The 14,304-nt window shown below is 43.1% G+C and overlaps 1 protein-coding gene across 6 annotated transcripts in view; it reads left to right on the top strand.

Moving 5' to 3' along the window:
* SPECC1 (sperm antigen with calponin homology and coiled-coil domains 1) overlaps positions 1 to 14,304 on the top strand; it is an 87,818-nt gene that overhangs the window by 39,932 nt on the left and 33,582 nt on the right. For all 6 annotated transcript variants that reach the window (XM_048324532.1, XM_048324531.1, XM_048324530.1 and 3 more), the window contains one exon: positions 11,006 to 12,564. In XM_048324532.1, coding sequence (XP_048180489.1) covers positions 11,006 to 12,564 — 1,559 coding nt within the window. The remainder of the gene's footprint in view (positions 1 to 11,005; positions 12,565 to 14,304) is intronic.

Raw genomic sequence — 14,304 nt, 5'->3', positions numbered from 1 at the left:
AAAAATGACTCTCAGCCTCCTCCACACATAGTTTCTTTGAGGCTGCTTGACTGTGGAAAATCTTTGACTGATCTTTTAATTAAAAGCTTTTTTTTTTTAACCAAGGAGTTGAAGCTCTTCCTGCTTTGAAGTGGGCAATGTTTTATAGATAAACATCTCATTATGTTATGAGCTTTCTCCTCTCCCCTTCTGTCTCATTTCTTTTCCTGATGTGTCTCATCCTGTGTTGATAGTTCTAATGATTTCAGCCCAGTTCCCAGTATTGGCTGTTCCAGCTCCCTTAGCGCTGTGCTGGGCTGAGCTGAAGCTCTGGATGAGCTGTGGAGACTAAATCAGAGTCCTCTCCCCACCCCCTCACAGAAGCAGGCTGGAAGTGACAATAAAACTGGGTTTATGATGTGGTCATCACATTTCAGTAAACAAAAGGCAGTTGTAACACCGAGGCAATGCAAACTGGTTATTAAGCATTAAGCAAACAATTTAAAAAGAAAAAGTTTGTAGCTTTTAAGTTCTGCCCTTTTAGGGAAGGAGGAGGAACCTCTTTTCATGTTTCCATTTTTCATCCCTTTCCCCTCCAGTCTTTCTGGATTAGCAGGGTTTGGGAATTCATGAGGAAAGAAGTTATTTTGGCTCGGTCAGCGCTGGCCTTTTGGCCGAGTGTGGGGCAGCATTCCCGAACTGAAGGTTGGGATCATGGATTCCTGACACAAAGCATTCCACAGCAGTGCTTGGAGAGGCATTTTCAGCTTCTTTTCCTCAGTGATGGCTCTGCTCCCTCAGTGGGAAGGACAATGAATTAGAGCAGGATCCACCTTTAACAAAGTAAGCAAAAGGGTGATAAAGCCCCATGCAGGTTATCTCTATCAGTTCTGTGATTCAGTCCATAGCATGGGCTCCTGAACAGTTAAAGGTTGAGTAAATGACCCTTCTAATTGTGAAAATATTGATATTAAGCATTTCCCCTCTTAAAATCTACTTTTGGTTATCCTTTGTGCTTGTGGAGAGTTGTCAGGTGTATTTTGATGGTTAGAGGAGTGATCCACAGCACCTGGCTTGTCTGGAAGGAGCAGGGTTCTCATTGTTCCTTCCATTTGGATTCTTGGAGTGGGAGGTTTTAGGCAACTCCTTCATTAACTTGAACCACTTGAACCACTGTAAAAACCACTGTACGTGGAGAAACACATCTACTGATGGCCACTGTCAAATGAGTTGGTAAGGTTAGATTTAGGACTGGTTAGTTTTGTTTGCTTTTTAATTTCCTGTACTTCTCGAAATACTCAACACTAGTATTTTATCCCTTATAGTTGTATTTTCCAGAAATGGAAGTGCAGATGTTTTATCACCACTGTTAACCCAGCAGTGGCTGAATGAAGAACTTCTGGGCTAGATTAGCTGGGAAGCTGCTGTGTGCACTGAGGAGAATTAGCTCCTTGTCTGCAAGCTAGAATCAAGGAAAATCCTGGGATTCTTACTCTAGCTAGTGGTCATTTATCTCAGGAATATTCCTAGTACAGCCATAGGAGTTGACAAATTAGTTCTCTGCTTTATCTTGGAGCAAATCCCTGCTTTTTCTGAACAGCACGTTCTGTTAGTAACTCCAAGGATGTTCCGCACAGTCGTTGCTAAACACCTTCTGGACAGCTGAAGCCTCAGAGCTAACAGGTAGGAAAACAAAGGAAACGCCAAACTAACCAACCAGATCAAACAGAAAATCCCTCATTGCAGTGAAACAGCAGTGATTTTGTCCCTCTTCACAGAAAAGTTCACATTTGTCAATATTTTTCTCAAGATTTTTAAACAATTGTTGTCTAAAAAACCACCAGAATAGAGTCTGGCTTAAAATTGATTTTGCTGTAGGTATGAGATGATTCTACCTGATTCTATCTTGTTTTTACAGGTGCATAGGCAGGAAATGTTCCAGAACAAACAAAATCAGGAAGTGTCATAGTACACAGAAATCCCAGTAATTTTGGTGTGCTAATGTCACAAGTATATAGAGTCAAGGCCCCCCTAAGGAATATAAAAATTATGTATTTTTTTAATAATGAGCTATGATGGTTGTGGAAATTACAAATTTGCATTAAAACCAGCAAGTAAGAGTACTTAATTTTAAAAAGGGAAAATTCTCTATTTCTGTAACTTTCACCAGATAAATTTGGAGATAATGCTACATATTGAAAGTTTCAGTCATTCTTTTGTGGGGGTAGACAAGGGGTATAACTTGTAGATGACTAAAGTTTTTGGCAGGCCCAGTGGTATTAACAGTTCCAAAAAAAGTAGTGTTGAGTTTACCATAGGGATATTCCAGCAAGTGTGGGATATAGAGTTTCCCTGAACATTTGCTTTGGGTGGCTCAGTGTTTGTTATGCCAGGTTGCTGGGTACTCCAGAAATCCAAAGCAGCTCAGGGGTAGATTCCATCCCACTTGGGACCTGCACCCGTGTTGGCAATGTGGGTTTGTATCCCTCACTTTGGGGGTGAACACAGCAGCACCCTCATGATTCCCTTGGTGCCAGAGCCTTGTGGAGCCCTGGAGCCCCTTGGATGCTCCTTGACTCTTGAGCAGATTGGAAAGGGAGGTTTGTACTTGTGAGAGCAAAGGCTGGGCATGCACTGAGCAGTTCTTGTCTCTTAGCTCAGCCAATGCACTTTCCAGATGTATCTTTGGATTTGGGAGCTAAAGTTCCCTCTTTTACAGTAGAGCCTGCACTGCTTTTGTACTTCTGGGTTTAAAGTTTTATTCCAAGCAGAGATATCCAGGCTTGAGTTTTCATTTGAGACTTTAAAAACTTGCAGGAAACTCAAGTAAATAGCATCAGAAATGGTCAGAGGGACTCTTTTGTGTGGACACTGGCAAGTCTCTCAGGGTAAAGAGATTTTAACTACTCGTGCTGTTATTCAGAGAGGAATTGTATGTGAACAGGCCCATAAAGAGCAGAGAAAGTCAGCTGAAATTCACAATGAGACTTTGTGAACAGGGTTTTGATCAGATCTCGTCTCATTTACCTTCTGAATGCGACCTTGTTTCCACTGTAACAGAATTGAGCTGTGGTAAAGTGAACTTGAAATTCAGTTGTTGTGGCTGTGCTGAGCTTGGAACTACCAGATACTGAGTAGAGCTGACCTCTTTCTATTTTCATTTTAACACTTTTCTGGAAGAGTTAAATGTGACTTTCTGTGCAAGGATAAGATGACAGAGTTATTGATCAGGTGAATCCAACAAGCTGAAAATAAAACATGTGTGATCATTCCTTAATTGTGAGCAGACATTTTTCTCTTCTAAAACCAATATGAAACTTCCTGGGGGCTTTTCTGGATTCTTGAGTACTTGTTTAGATGCTAAAATTTGAACTAAATGAAGATGCTTCAACTATAAGGTCATCTCTACTATTGGGTTACATTCCTGCCATGGGAGAGTCTCTTGTGGTGGCCACCCTTGAAAAGAATGTCCTACCAATAGTTCATCTGCAGATTTAAACCATTGACAAGTAGTTTGATCATGACTTAGTCTTTAAGTTACCAAAAGTGCCTTTTCTTGTGTGTTTTTTGCACTCCAGATTTCTAGACTCATATTTCTAACTAAAAAAATCATCCAACCTTTACCAAGTGTTCAGCTCAAATGTCAGGGGTCTCTGTAAGTCTTAAATTAGGAATTACTCAAATCAAGATGCTCATTGCTGCTTTTTCTTTTTCTTTGCTAGTGTAGCTTTTTCAATACAGTCATCTGTTGTTCCCTAATACTTTGTAATATAATTTTTATTTCTTTTCAGTCTCTTATTCTTTTCCTCCATCTCAAATCTCAGTACCTGAATTGCTTTCCTACACTCTCCACAATGATTACATAGATCAAAATCTTTGCATTAAGCCTTTTAGCTCTTTCCTCCTGTTGCATATTGTGCCTGTTCCACAGACAGTGCAATCAGGGAGGCCAGACAGTCCAACAAGCCATTAAAATAATCCAGAAAAAAAGTTAATGTTTTAATTACTCTTAGTCTGTGTTGCTAAGTGAGTAAAAGGCCCTATTTGAGCAGAAGCTTCTATATATAATTAGTGCTGGATTATCAAAACCACATTTGTTGTTCTGGAGCCATCTCCTTGTCTTTTTTTAAAGCTAGGTGGAGTACAAGTGAACCTTCCCAAGGAGTTGCTGACCTGTGAAGGTGTTGCCTCTGTGACTAACACTCTGCAAACACACTGATTAGTTCGGAACCACCATGACTGGCCAAGCCTTGGTTTGCTTTGTTTGCTGCAGAGAGCACTGTCTTTCTGTAGGACAGCCCTAAAAGAGATGGAAAACGGTGTGCTCTTCTGAGTTTTTGAGGTTTATCTGAAGGAGTATCCAGTGCTGTTGTTGTGGAAGAATGCTGACATCGATCCCGTTCAGCTCGTTCCCTTTGTGTTTCAAGCAGATCAAGCCGTGATAGTTTGCCACAGTACAATAGTGTCATTCTTTATCCTGCCTTTGCCTGAGCCGATGGTGGAGCAGAAGTTTCAGCCATTTCACTCTCGAATATGAAGTTCTAAACAGCTTAAGCAGTTTTGAAAATATTAGTAGGTGTCTCTTTGCAAATCCAGCCTTTTGCATCCAGTCCCACTCACATTTCAGCCCCCAGGAAGCTCTCAGGACTGATTCAGAGCTTCCTCATGGCTTGGTTTAGTTGTGTGCATCCCTGAAGTGTTTGTTACCAAGCTGTCTTACCATTCCCAGAGGTTTAAGGATAGGAGCATTAAGCAGGGTGGCAGAATGTGTGCAGGGATTTTGTCTCTGTAGGTTTGCTATGAAGTAGCCCAGCACTGCAGGTAAGGGCTGCTGTTATATCTGCCCTACTTCTCAATGTTTGCTTTTCCTCATGCCACCGTGAAATGTGTCATCTCTGGTCAGCAGGGAAGTTGTTTTTTAACTGTTTCATTTGCTTTAAACAAAGTTTTAAAAAAGGCAGTAGATAATAGGGTGTTGCAATAAAAGAGATGTGTGCTGAAACCTTTTAATGAAAAAGTACTTTAAAGAAGTCCAGTGTACAACAATCCTTCCTCTGTGCTTTACAGTCACCATTTCCCAAAGGACATCCCTAGCTGACTCTTAATCAGTCTCAGTATCAATCTCAGGATCAATGCTGGAACAGAGTGAAAGGGATCTGCCAAGTCCCCTGGGCTTTCAGTTAAGCTTCGAGGTCTTAGTGGCTTATCCGCTTTTGAAAAATGGATTTTAAACACCAAGTTAATTAGGTTCTTGAAAACTTTACTCTGAGTTGACAAAAGAAGTCAGAAAACACGTCCAGGCTCCCTGTAACATGTGCTGCTTTATCATAGGGAGTCAACAGAGAGTGTGGTGACTCCAGACTAATGCCAGCTTTTGTGACTTGGCTGTGACTCCATTCAGATCGATGATGTCATGAATCCCATATTAATCCATTGTGTTAAATGGTTCCTTGTGTGGCTGGAAATCAGCTAAAGAGTACTTGGGTACTGGAGGAATTCTGAATATAGCACAAAAAAAGCTGCTGTTGTCTGCCTTCTAACACCAGTTTGTAAATCTGTTGTGAAAGTCTGAGTGTTCAGTTCGATGTCTGGTGGCACCTAAGGTATCTTCAGACATCCCAGTTGCTCTGTCTGCCTCTGGAGCAGGGGACAGATCTCCCTCAGGTGCCGTCAAATCTTTCAGTGCAGTGAAAGTATTTTAAATATACCTATAGGTCATCTGAAATGGCACTAGACAGCTGTATTTTGGTGTCCTAGACCAGGTGTCATAAACCAGGTGGAATTAAGATGCTCCTGTGACTCTGGTTTGTTTTACTGAGAAACTAAAAGCAGTGACAGGACCTTTCCCAGGCAAAGCTGAGCACAGGGTACCCGCCTGCCTTGCAGGGCTGTCGCTGTGTGTTCCTGGTGCTGCTCTGGATTCTCAGCACATCCTGGCAAAGCCTGAGGAAGTGCTCTCATGCCGAGTCCAGGATCTACTGGAGTCACAGCCAGAGGATGAGCTGAAGACCAGAATTGATAAGAAGGACATATTTCAGCTAAACCACAAGTGCTAGAGCACAGTAAAAGTGTGTGGGGTGGTTAAATAATTCTTTTTATTTGCTGTACAAGCGTGGGCTGTTAATATTCCATTTACTTAGCCATGGTGCTAAGTGCTTCCAGCCCACTTGATTCAGACTGACCTTTTCCTCAAGGAACCCCTTCTCTATCTGAGGCTCAGGAGTTCTGTTCAGATGGGAAATTTTATTAAAACATCGTGGCGTGTGAGAAGAGAATTCCAGAATGACAGAGCTACCCCAGTCTTCTGTTGCCAGGGAGGCTGTGAGTTAGTCCTTAATTTCTTGTTGCAATCTCTTGCTGCACTGTCTTTTCTGAGGTGGATTTAGGGATGACAGACACGGGACAGTGAAATTGCTGATCTGTTACAAGAGCAGGAGCTGGAATGACAAAGCTGTAACATCCCTCATGAGAGGCCAAACTTGTCTGCAGGCAACAGTTTGCCTTTCTGAAATGTATGAACATTGCAGAGTGCTATGAATAGCTTTCTTTTATTTCTTGTTAGTTGTCCTGCCCTTGCAATTCAAATAAGGTATCCATTGTTTAAAAACATCACACCACGGCTGCATCTGTCTCCATGCTTTAGTCTTACATGACTGAAATGCTTTGTGAGATGACTCCGTGATCAGTGCTTAAATTACCTACATGGGCTCTGCATGCAGGAGGCTTAGTACCTGCTTAAACTATGGAACAATGAATTACTGACGTGGAATTTTGATCATGTTGAAGGAAAAAATGTGTTTTTATTGTTGTTTGCTTAAGAGATGACAGGATTAAAATTGAGGAATAAGGTACTAAATGGAACATTCCCTGTTAACTCCACTGTGGAACAGCAGAAGACCATGGCATTAACCTTTGGGTTATTAATATGTTGATGGAGGGAAGGATTAAGAAAAGGGCAGGTTGTGGGATACAAATGGGACAAAGGCCAGAGGCAAATAATTTTGTATTGACTCCAGTTCTAAAAAATAGATTCAAGGCAGAAATTAGAACATTTTCAAAGATGTTTATGTAGTCAAATGTTGTCACTTCCCAAGTGAGATTCTTCCTCTGCTCTGGGACTGAGGAAGCAGGTGTTTGAACTGTTAGTATAATTAAGGGTCAAGTAAAATAAATGTAAATTCAAGGCTGGTGCTTTACTGCAGTGATATGTGCTATCTCAGAGCACATGGAATGTAAAGGCAGACAAATTAATTGAATCTTCATTCCAAGGTGTCACACGTGTCCCCCTGTGACTGGTAAAATGTTTGCCTCCTACTCCCCCTTACCCTGCTATCACTGTAAGTACATTGGCTCTACTGCCTGGATGTTACTTCTGGTCAAGAATCCTGTGTGTTTCACCTTGGAGGATTGGGAAATGTTTCCCTCTATTCCACAGTCCATTTTCTCCTGGTTATGGATGTCCCTATGGAAGCAGCTAAGAGCTCAGATCAAAAATACATCATAATGTGTAAAAACTGAAGAGTAATCCTGATCCTTCTGTGAGAACCATCGTAGTTGTGTTGAAAATGGGATTAAAATGTCGAAAGATCATCTCTAGGGGTCAACTTTTATCTCATTAAAGTGGTACTTTGGCTTTTGACGCCAGTGGGAAGTCAGGAGTGCTCCCTGGCAGCAAGTGATGCATGGAAAGCTGCACAGCAGGGCATGAGCCCTGGTCCTAATCCTGATTTAGTGTGCCCTTGGGTGAGGTGTTTCATTTCTCTCTGCTTCCCTGTCCCGCAACCTAAACTTAATTATGTGTTTCAGAGGATTTGAGTTAAATAGCTGTTAATTTTAAAGCACTTGGAAAATTATAAGCTCTATCTATTGTTATGGTTTAATGCCTCACACCTGAAAAGTACAGCTGAAAATGGAGAAGCTCTTACTGGGCACCCAGGTGAGGAACATGGTGATGAGGTGACCTCCACTGAGATTCAGGGCTGGTTGTTTTTCTCTGCCCTGCTCAAAAGCAGCAGTGAAGTTCTGCATGATTCCAGCCACCTAAAGCAGCAGCATAAATCAGGGCTGTATTGGATTCAGCGGCCTGGGGGGCACGAGTCCGTCTGGAGTCTCCCACAGCCCATCACCAGACTGGGGGCCAGTTAATCAGGTCACCAGGGGGACTTGCACCGAGTTCGTGCCTATGGAGCCTCGGGCTGTGGGGTTGGCAGTCATTGGCAACTGCTACACTGCTCAATTCCACGGTCATTCAGAGGGGGGTTGCCCATAAAATAGACTTTAAAGTAGTGTTTGTGCTTGATTTGGTGTTTTGTGATCAACATACGCACTTAGAACTGGGGTTTTTTCTGGGCTCCTTGTGGCTTTTTAGTACTGTGTGGTGCTTGTGGAGAGTGGAGTGAGGAAAATGTGTAAGTCTTTCTACATCATGAAAAAACCAGGTTGGTTAATGGTTATTGGTGGATAGCAGAGGCTCTGTGATTTATGACAGTGCAAGTCAGCAGAGCATGGAGTCTTGCAAAACACGAGGCACATTGAGTAAGCGCAAAGCCTGCAGTGGTTGGCAAACTGGTGGAGTACAGATAATCCCAGTTAAATATCATTAATTGTTATCCTTATGTATATGCCTTCCATTGCTCAGGATCATGTTGCAGTTGTCATCTGGTGATGATTAGAAACACGCTGGCATCTCTACAAGTGCTGCATATCTCCTAGGAAAAGGTGGCTTCCTTAGTGCCAAGCAATTTGTACTAATGTGTGATTGCCTCACTGTTTCTTGTAATGTACAGAATACCACCCACTGTATATAGAATACTGCGTAGTCATGTACTGACCAGTTCACAGTCATGTTATTGAACTGGCTTGGGCATTAAAAAAGTTTTTAGAGCACTTCGTTTGTCATAAAATTTTGTGTGAAGGGTAGAAAAGCCTCTCAGATCAAATAAAAGCCCAGGACATAGAGAAGGCTTTAAATCACCCCTTAGACTCCATTGAAGAGCATCTCTGACCATTTCTAATGTGGATTTTACATCTTAAAACTGTAGTAGGGTTACAGCTTGTGTGAAAACTGCTTCTGTACACTGGACACTCATCCTACTCCATGGTCAAGATGCATTCAAGTGCTCTCCCACCTGGACACCTGCCTGTGCCTGAGCTGGGATTTCTCTGCTGGAAGTCACATCACATCGTGGTCCTTTCAGTGTTCTGCATGTCCTTCATCTCACAGCGTTGGCTGCATGAGCACCAGGAGTTTTGCTTGTGTGCTGAGCTCACTCTGAGTACCTTTTATGGGTGCCAGATCCTGGCTTGGGAAGGGGATGATCCATGAGCTGGGGCCTCCGGCTCTGACAAGCGGGAGAATTCCCATCTCCGCTCGCGTGGTGCTTTCCACCGGAGATCCCGGAGCTGTGCTGTCCCCTCCAGCTGTAGGTGACTGAATGAAGCTGCGTGGGCCTGGCTGTCCCTGTAGCTCTTCCCAAAAACACTGGAGCCTTTGTCTCTGGCCTCACCGTGCCCCTGCCGTGACAGAGGCTCTCTGTGCTCTCCTGCCAGCGCTGTGCTGGGTTCAGGGGGCTTTTCTTCAGCTGCTCTTTGTCTCGGGGTGTTTATTGTGCTGCTGCAGAGAGTGTGTGTTTGGGGGGGAGGAGGAGGGGCTCCTGTTTGTGTGGGCTTTATAAACCCAGTGCATTCTTCAAAAGAGATGCTGAGCAAACGGGGTGGTGTTAATGTTAACCCTTCCGTGCCCTGCGTCGTGGAGAAGGCTGTGGGAGGGTGATGAGGTTGCTGTGTAAGGTGGGGGGTCTGCTCCCCCTTTGCTCTTAATGCCCTTTGATTTTCCGTGAGCGCTGCACATGTGTGTCGGCAAAGAGCCTCCCGAATGTGGGGAGATGGAATTCATTCTAGGATTTCCCCCCAGAGTCCTTCTGGAACTTGTTTTTATTGCAAACACTGGCTCACAAGCCCTTTCTGTTTGCATAACTCGCTCTTGCATCCTGTTTATGTGGCTACATTGGACAACATCTCCTCATTGTGCCATATCCCCACACTTTATTCCTGTACTTCAGGGCTTTTCCTTTTGAATAAGGTCCTGAAAGCAGGATTTTCTTAAATTCACAGTGTTGTCACTTGCAGTGGCATGTCATACCTTCCTTTTGAACCAGCTTCTTCTCTTTAACCAGCTTGTTACAGCTTCCATGGTTCAGATGTCTCTTATTGTTTCTTCAGTGCCTGGGGTCCTGTATTTCAAGAGAACTTTGAAAGATGAAAATCAGCAACTCATAAACTTCATTTCCCTTGTAATCACATAATGCTTTGCATTGTTGTTTGGTGGGGAAAAAACCCAACCAATGACCAAACAGAGCAGCATCAACTCTCTAAGCTCCTTTTGCTCTCCTTCCATAAGAGGATGGGAATTTATAACATGGAAAATCTCTCATCCATCTCTGCAAGAAGCTGCAGCAACACAATTGTCTTAGTGTTGGAAGTGCCAGAAGAGTTTTATATTTCACTGAATCTGTGCTCAGCATAAATGTTTCAGTCCTCCTTTTGTGATGGTCTGCCTAAATAGAGAATAATGCAAATAGTTTTGTGTGTGATAAAAATACATTTTTTTCAAAGACAGTGTCTTTTCTTAAGTTACTGAACTTTTCCCCAGAAATGATTAGAATTAGATCCAGTATTTCACAAAGTAGTGTGAGGAACTTTTACTTTCAAATAATTAATAACCTTATATCTTTACATCAATTTAATTAATAGGGGGTTGTAGTTCATGTGTTGCAGCATTTACGTATTACATTATTACACTGGGAAAAAGTTCACCAGGCTGTGTTCCTTTGCAGGGGGTGGGAAAGGAAGAAATGCAGAATAATACAAGCCTTTGAAACGTGAATCCACACACTCAGTCATGACTAAACCTATTCAAACACTCAGGTGTTTTTTTCCAGGACTGCTCTAGGCTCCAGCATTGTTGTTGTGAGACTAGTTTTCTTCATGCACTAACTCAAATTCACTTCATCCCTCGTTTTTGAAGGAACAGTTTCGGCTGCGAAGCGCACAGGGATCCCAGCACCCCGGGAATTGTCCTCCTCCGTGTCCAGGGAGAGAGCTGTGCTGCGTGGTCAAGCCAACACCAGGAAAACACAGCCCAGCCCCACCTCTTCTGGTGCACCAACTCCTACCAAACACGTGCGCCCCACCAGCAAGTCCAAGCAAGAGAATGAAACTGGTGACAAGGCTGTTCTGGAATCTCAGGTTAAAGAACTCCTGGCAGAGGCAAAGACGAAAGATTCAGAAATTACCAAACTTCGTTGTGAGTTGAAGAAATGCAAAGAGAAAGGGTCACTGAATGCTGAAGGAATGGGTGCTTCCAACCAAAATTTAGAATCAGTATCACCTGCTGACATAGATCCGTTAATAAGGACCCTTCAGGAAAAAAACAGGACTTTCCAAAAAGAGCTTGCTAGCCTGGGAGAAGAAAACCGTGCTTTGAAAGAGAAATTGCTTTATCTGGAGAACTCTCCTCTCTCAGACACAACCACAAGCAGCGGGGGCGACAGCAGCCTCCCAACCCCAACTACCCAAGAGTCCAGTTTTGGAAGCCCATCCAAGAATGTGTCGAGGGGTGAGGTGGAGGAGCACAGGCAGCACGTGAACGGGGGTGCCCTGCGCAATTCCGGTTCTTCCAGCAGCGATGTCACCAAAGCCTCCCTGTCCCCCGATGCATCCGACTTTGAGCACATAGCAGATGTACCTTCCAGGCCAACATCTGCCAGCAGCAACCACTTCAAAGGCTCCAAGTGTTCCACTGCAGGAAGCTCTCCAAACAACATCAGCGACCTCTCTGTTGCATCTCTTACAGAAAGAATACAAAAGATGGAGGAGAATCACCACAGCACGGCAGAAGAACTGCAGGCCACTTTGCAGGAGCTGTCGGATCAGCAGCAAATGGTGCAGGAGCTGACAACAGAAAATGAGAAGCTGGTGGAAGAGAAAGCTCTCCTGGAGACTTCCTTCCGTCAGCACAGAGATAGAGCTGAGCATCTGAGCCAGGAAAATGAAAAGCTCATGACTCTCCTCCAAGAGAGATCCAAGAATGAAGCTCAAGAGGGGAAGGTCCTCGAGCTGGAGCAGAAATGTGCAGAAGTTCTTGAAAAAGCACAATTTGAAAGAGAGAAACTGCTCAACATTCAGCAACAGTTAACCAGCAGCCTGCGAAGCTTAGAAAGGGAGCATCAGGATGCCCAGCAGGTGATTAAAAGCCTGAGAGAAGAAAATGAGAAGCTGCTTAAACTTCTAGAAGTGGAACAGCAGAGCAACAGCACAGTGACAAAAAGTCTGGAGGACTGTAAAATTGCCTTGGAAGGTCTGAAAATCGAGAATGGCTCTCTCAAAACTCAGCTGGAGAATGAGAAACAAAAGGCTGCAGAAATCAACGTGATGGGCTGCACCTCTGACAACTCTGAGGTGCAGGAGATGCTCAAAGTAGCCCATGCAGAAAAGGCGCAGTTAGAAGCCTCTTGCACTGAGCTGAAACAAGAGCTGCTGAAGGCAAACAGTGAACTGAAGCACATTCAGGGGCTGCTCTCTAAGGTAAAGCAGTAACAGCTCTAAAATAAAGTGGTTGTTTCTGTCCTTCCATAAGTAGGTTGGTCTTTACATTGTTGTTGAGCCATTGATTATAAGTTTCAGGATTTAAGTTGTATGATTAGGTTTGAATAGAAGCTGGGGTTATGTGGTTATATTGTCTCAGTTTCTGCTGCTATATCCGTATTTTCTCAGAAATAACTATTAGCATAGCTGTGTTTATAAATTCATAACTATTTTGTCCCAATACCTTCTGTAGAAAATTACTCTTTTAATCAATAGAGTTGTGTCTATCAATTGGAGCAAAGAGCAGATCAATAAAAAATTACTTTGATATTACGTGAACAAATAGTGTAAATCACTTGCTAATCAGATGGAGAGAAGGGCATGAATAGTTAGCTGTGAATATTAAATTCTGAATAATTAATCAGAATTAATTAGCAGTGAATTATAGGTGTCATTGGTCCTGAGACCACAAGGACATGAGTTAATGCTCAGAGAAGCTGATAGTTGCCAGCAACATGGCTAATGATGAACAGTCAAGCTTCAGATGAGATAATTCTCATAAAACAAATACTGTTACAAAAAAGAGAAATACTCTGTTTTGGGATAGGTAAAGTAATGGGAAAAAAAATGTTTTAGAACAATTTACCTCGTTTGTGAGTTCATAGCTTTGCTCCCAACAAGCTTAAGCAAGTTACTGTCCCTATTTTCTGTGTGATCCTGGATATTCAGAGGAACTGCAGTGTGAGGCATCATGCAACAAGTGTTAATAAAGCACAAGCAGTGATAATGTCCCAGGGCTGCAGAAGGAGTGAGAGTGTGCAGCCTTTCCTGTATGGGGAAGGGAGCATGAGAAGAATGATAAAATTGGCTGCAGAGGAAGAGAGCATTGCCAAAAAGCACCTCCATGGTTTGAGTGATTTAGAAAATCCAGATGTCCTTTCAGCTAAAAGAGGTGACCACAGCAAATGGAGTTAGTAGGAGAAGCTCCCAAGTGCTTTCTGGAGCTGCAGTTCATGAAGAATAAATGAAAAACTGCTGACTCTGAACCAAACTTTTTATTGCTTGGTTTGGAAACCACATATTTCCGTCTTTTTACTCTTCCCTTCCCTTGAATTAAGCTGTTTTGAATCACTGGCTATTTGTGACACCCAAACAAGACCACAGGCTTCTGTAAGGCTGCCCTTTGGTGAGGCTGTGCCAGTGCTGCTCACTGAGTTGGCAGCCTGCATCTTTTCCATAACTTGTTCATACTCGAAGAGCTTCCCCCAAACCTGGAAGCATTGATCAGTGGGCTGAGCCAACAAACTGAAGTGCAGCAGATTCCCCCTTCAGTAATTCCAGATGTCCCATATCCAGAAATACACTTATCTGCAGTAGCTGGCTCTGGTGTGTGTGTTTTCACAGTCCATTGAAAATGCACATGGTAAAAGCAGCAAAATGTTAATGTGGATCAGCTGATCATCATCCTGGCCCTAAGGCAGTGATATCACTTTCATAATGTGAATCAGAAATAGATGTGGAGCTTTCTGGGTATATAATTCTTCTCCCTTCATTAACTGCAGAGATTGGTTCGGAATTGTGGTCATCATATAGAAAATTTCATTTCCTTTGCAGCATCATGTATTATCTTTATTGCCAGGAAAGAAAACTGACATTCATAGCTCATCTCTGCTTCCTGAGACTCTCATTGGCATTGAAACTGGGTGTACACAATGCTTAGAACACAGGTTCAGCTCTTAA

The sequence above is a fragment of the Corvus hawaiiensis genome, chromosome 20, assembly GCF_020740725.1.
Source record: "Corvus hawaiiensis isolate bCorHaw1 chromosome 20, bCorHaw1.pri.cur, whole genome shotgun sequence".
In the NCBI taxonomy this organism is placed as follows: Eukaryota; Metazoa; Chordata; class Aves; order Passeriformes; family Corvidae; genus Corvus; species Corvus hawaiiensis.
Note: the sequence above shows the minus strand (reverse complement) of the source record. Positions and strands in the feature narration are given on the sequence as shown.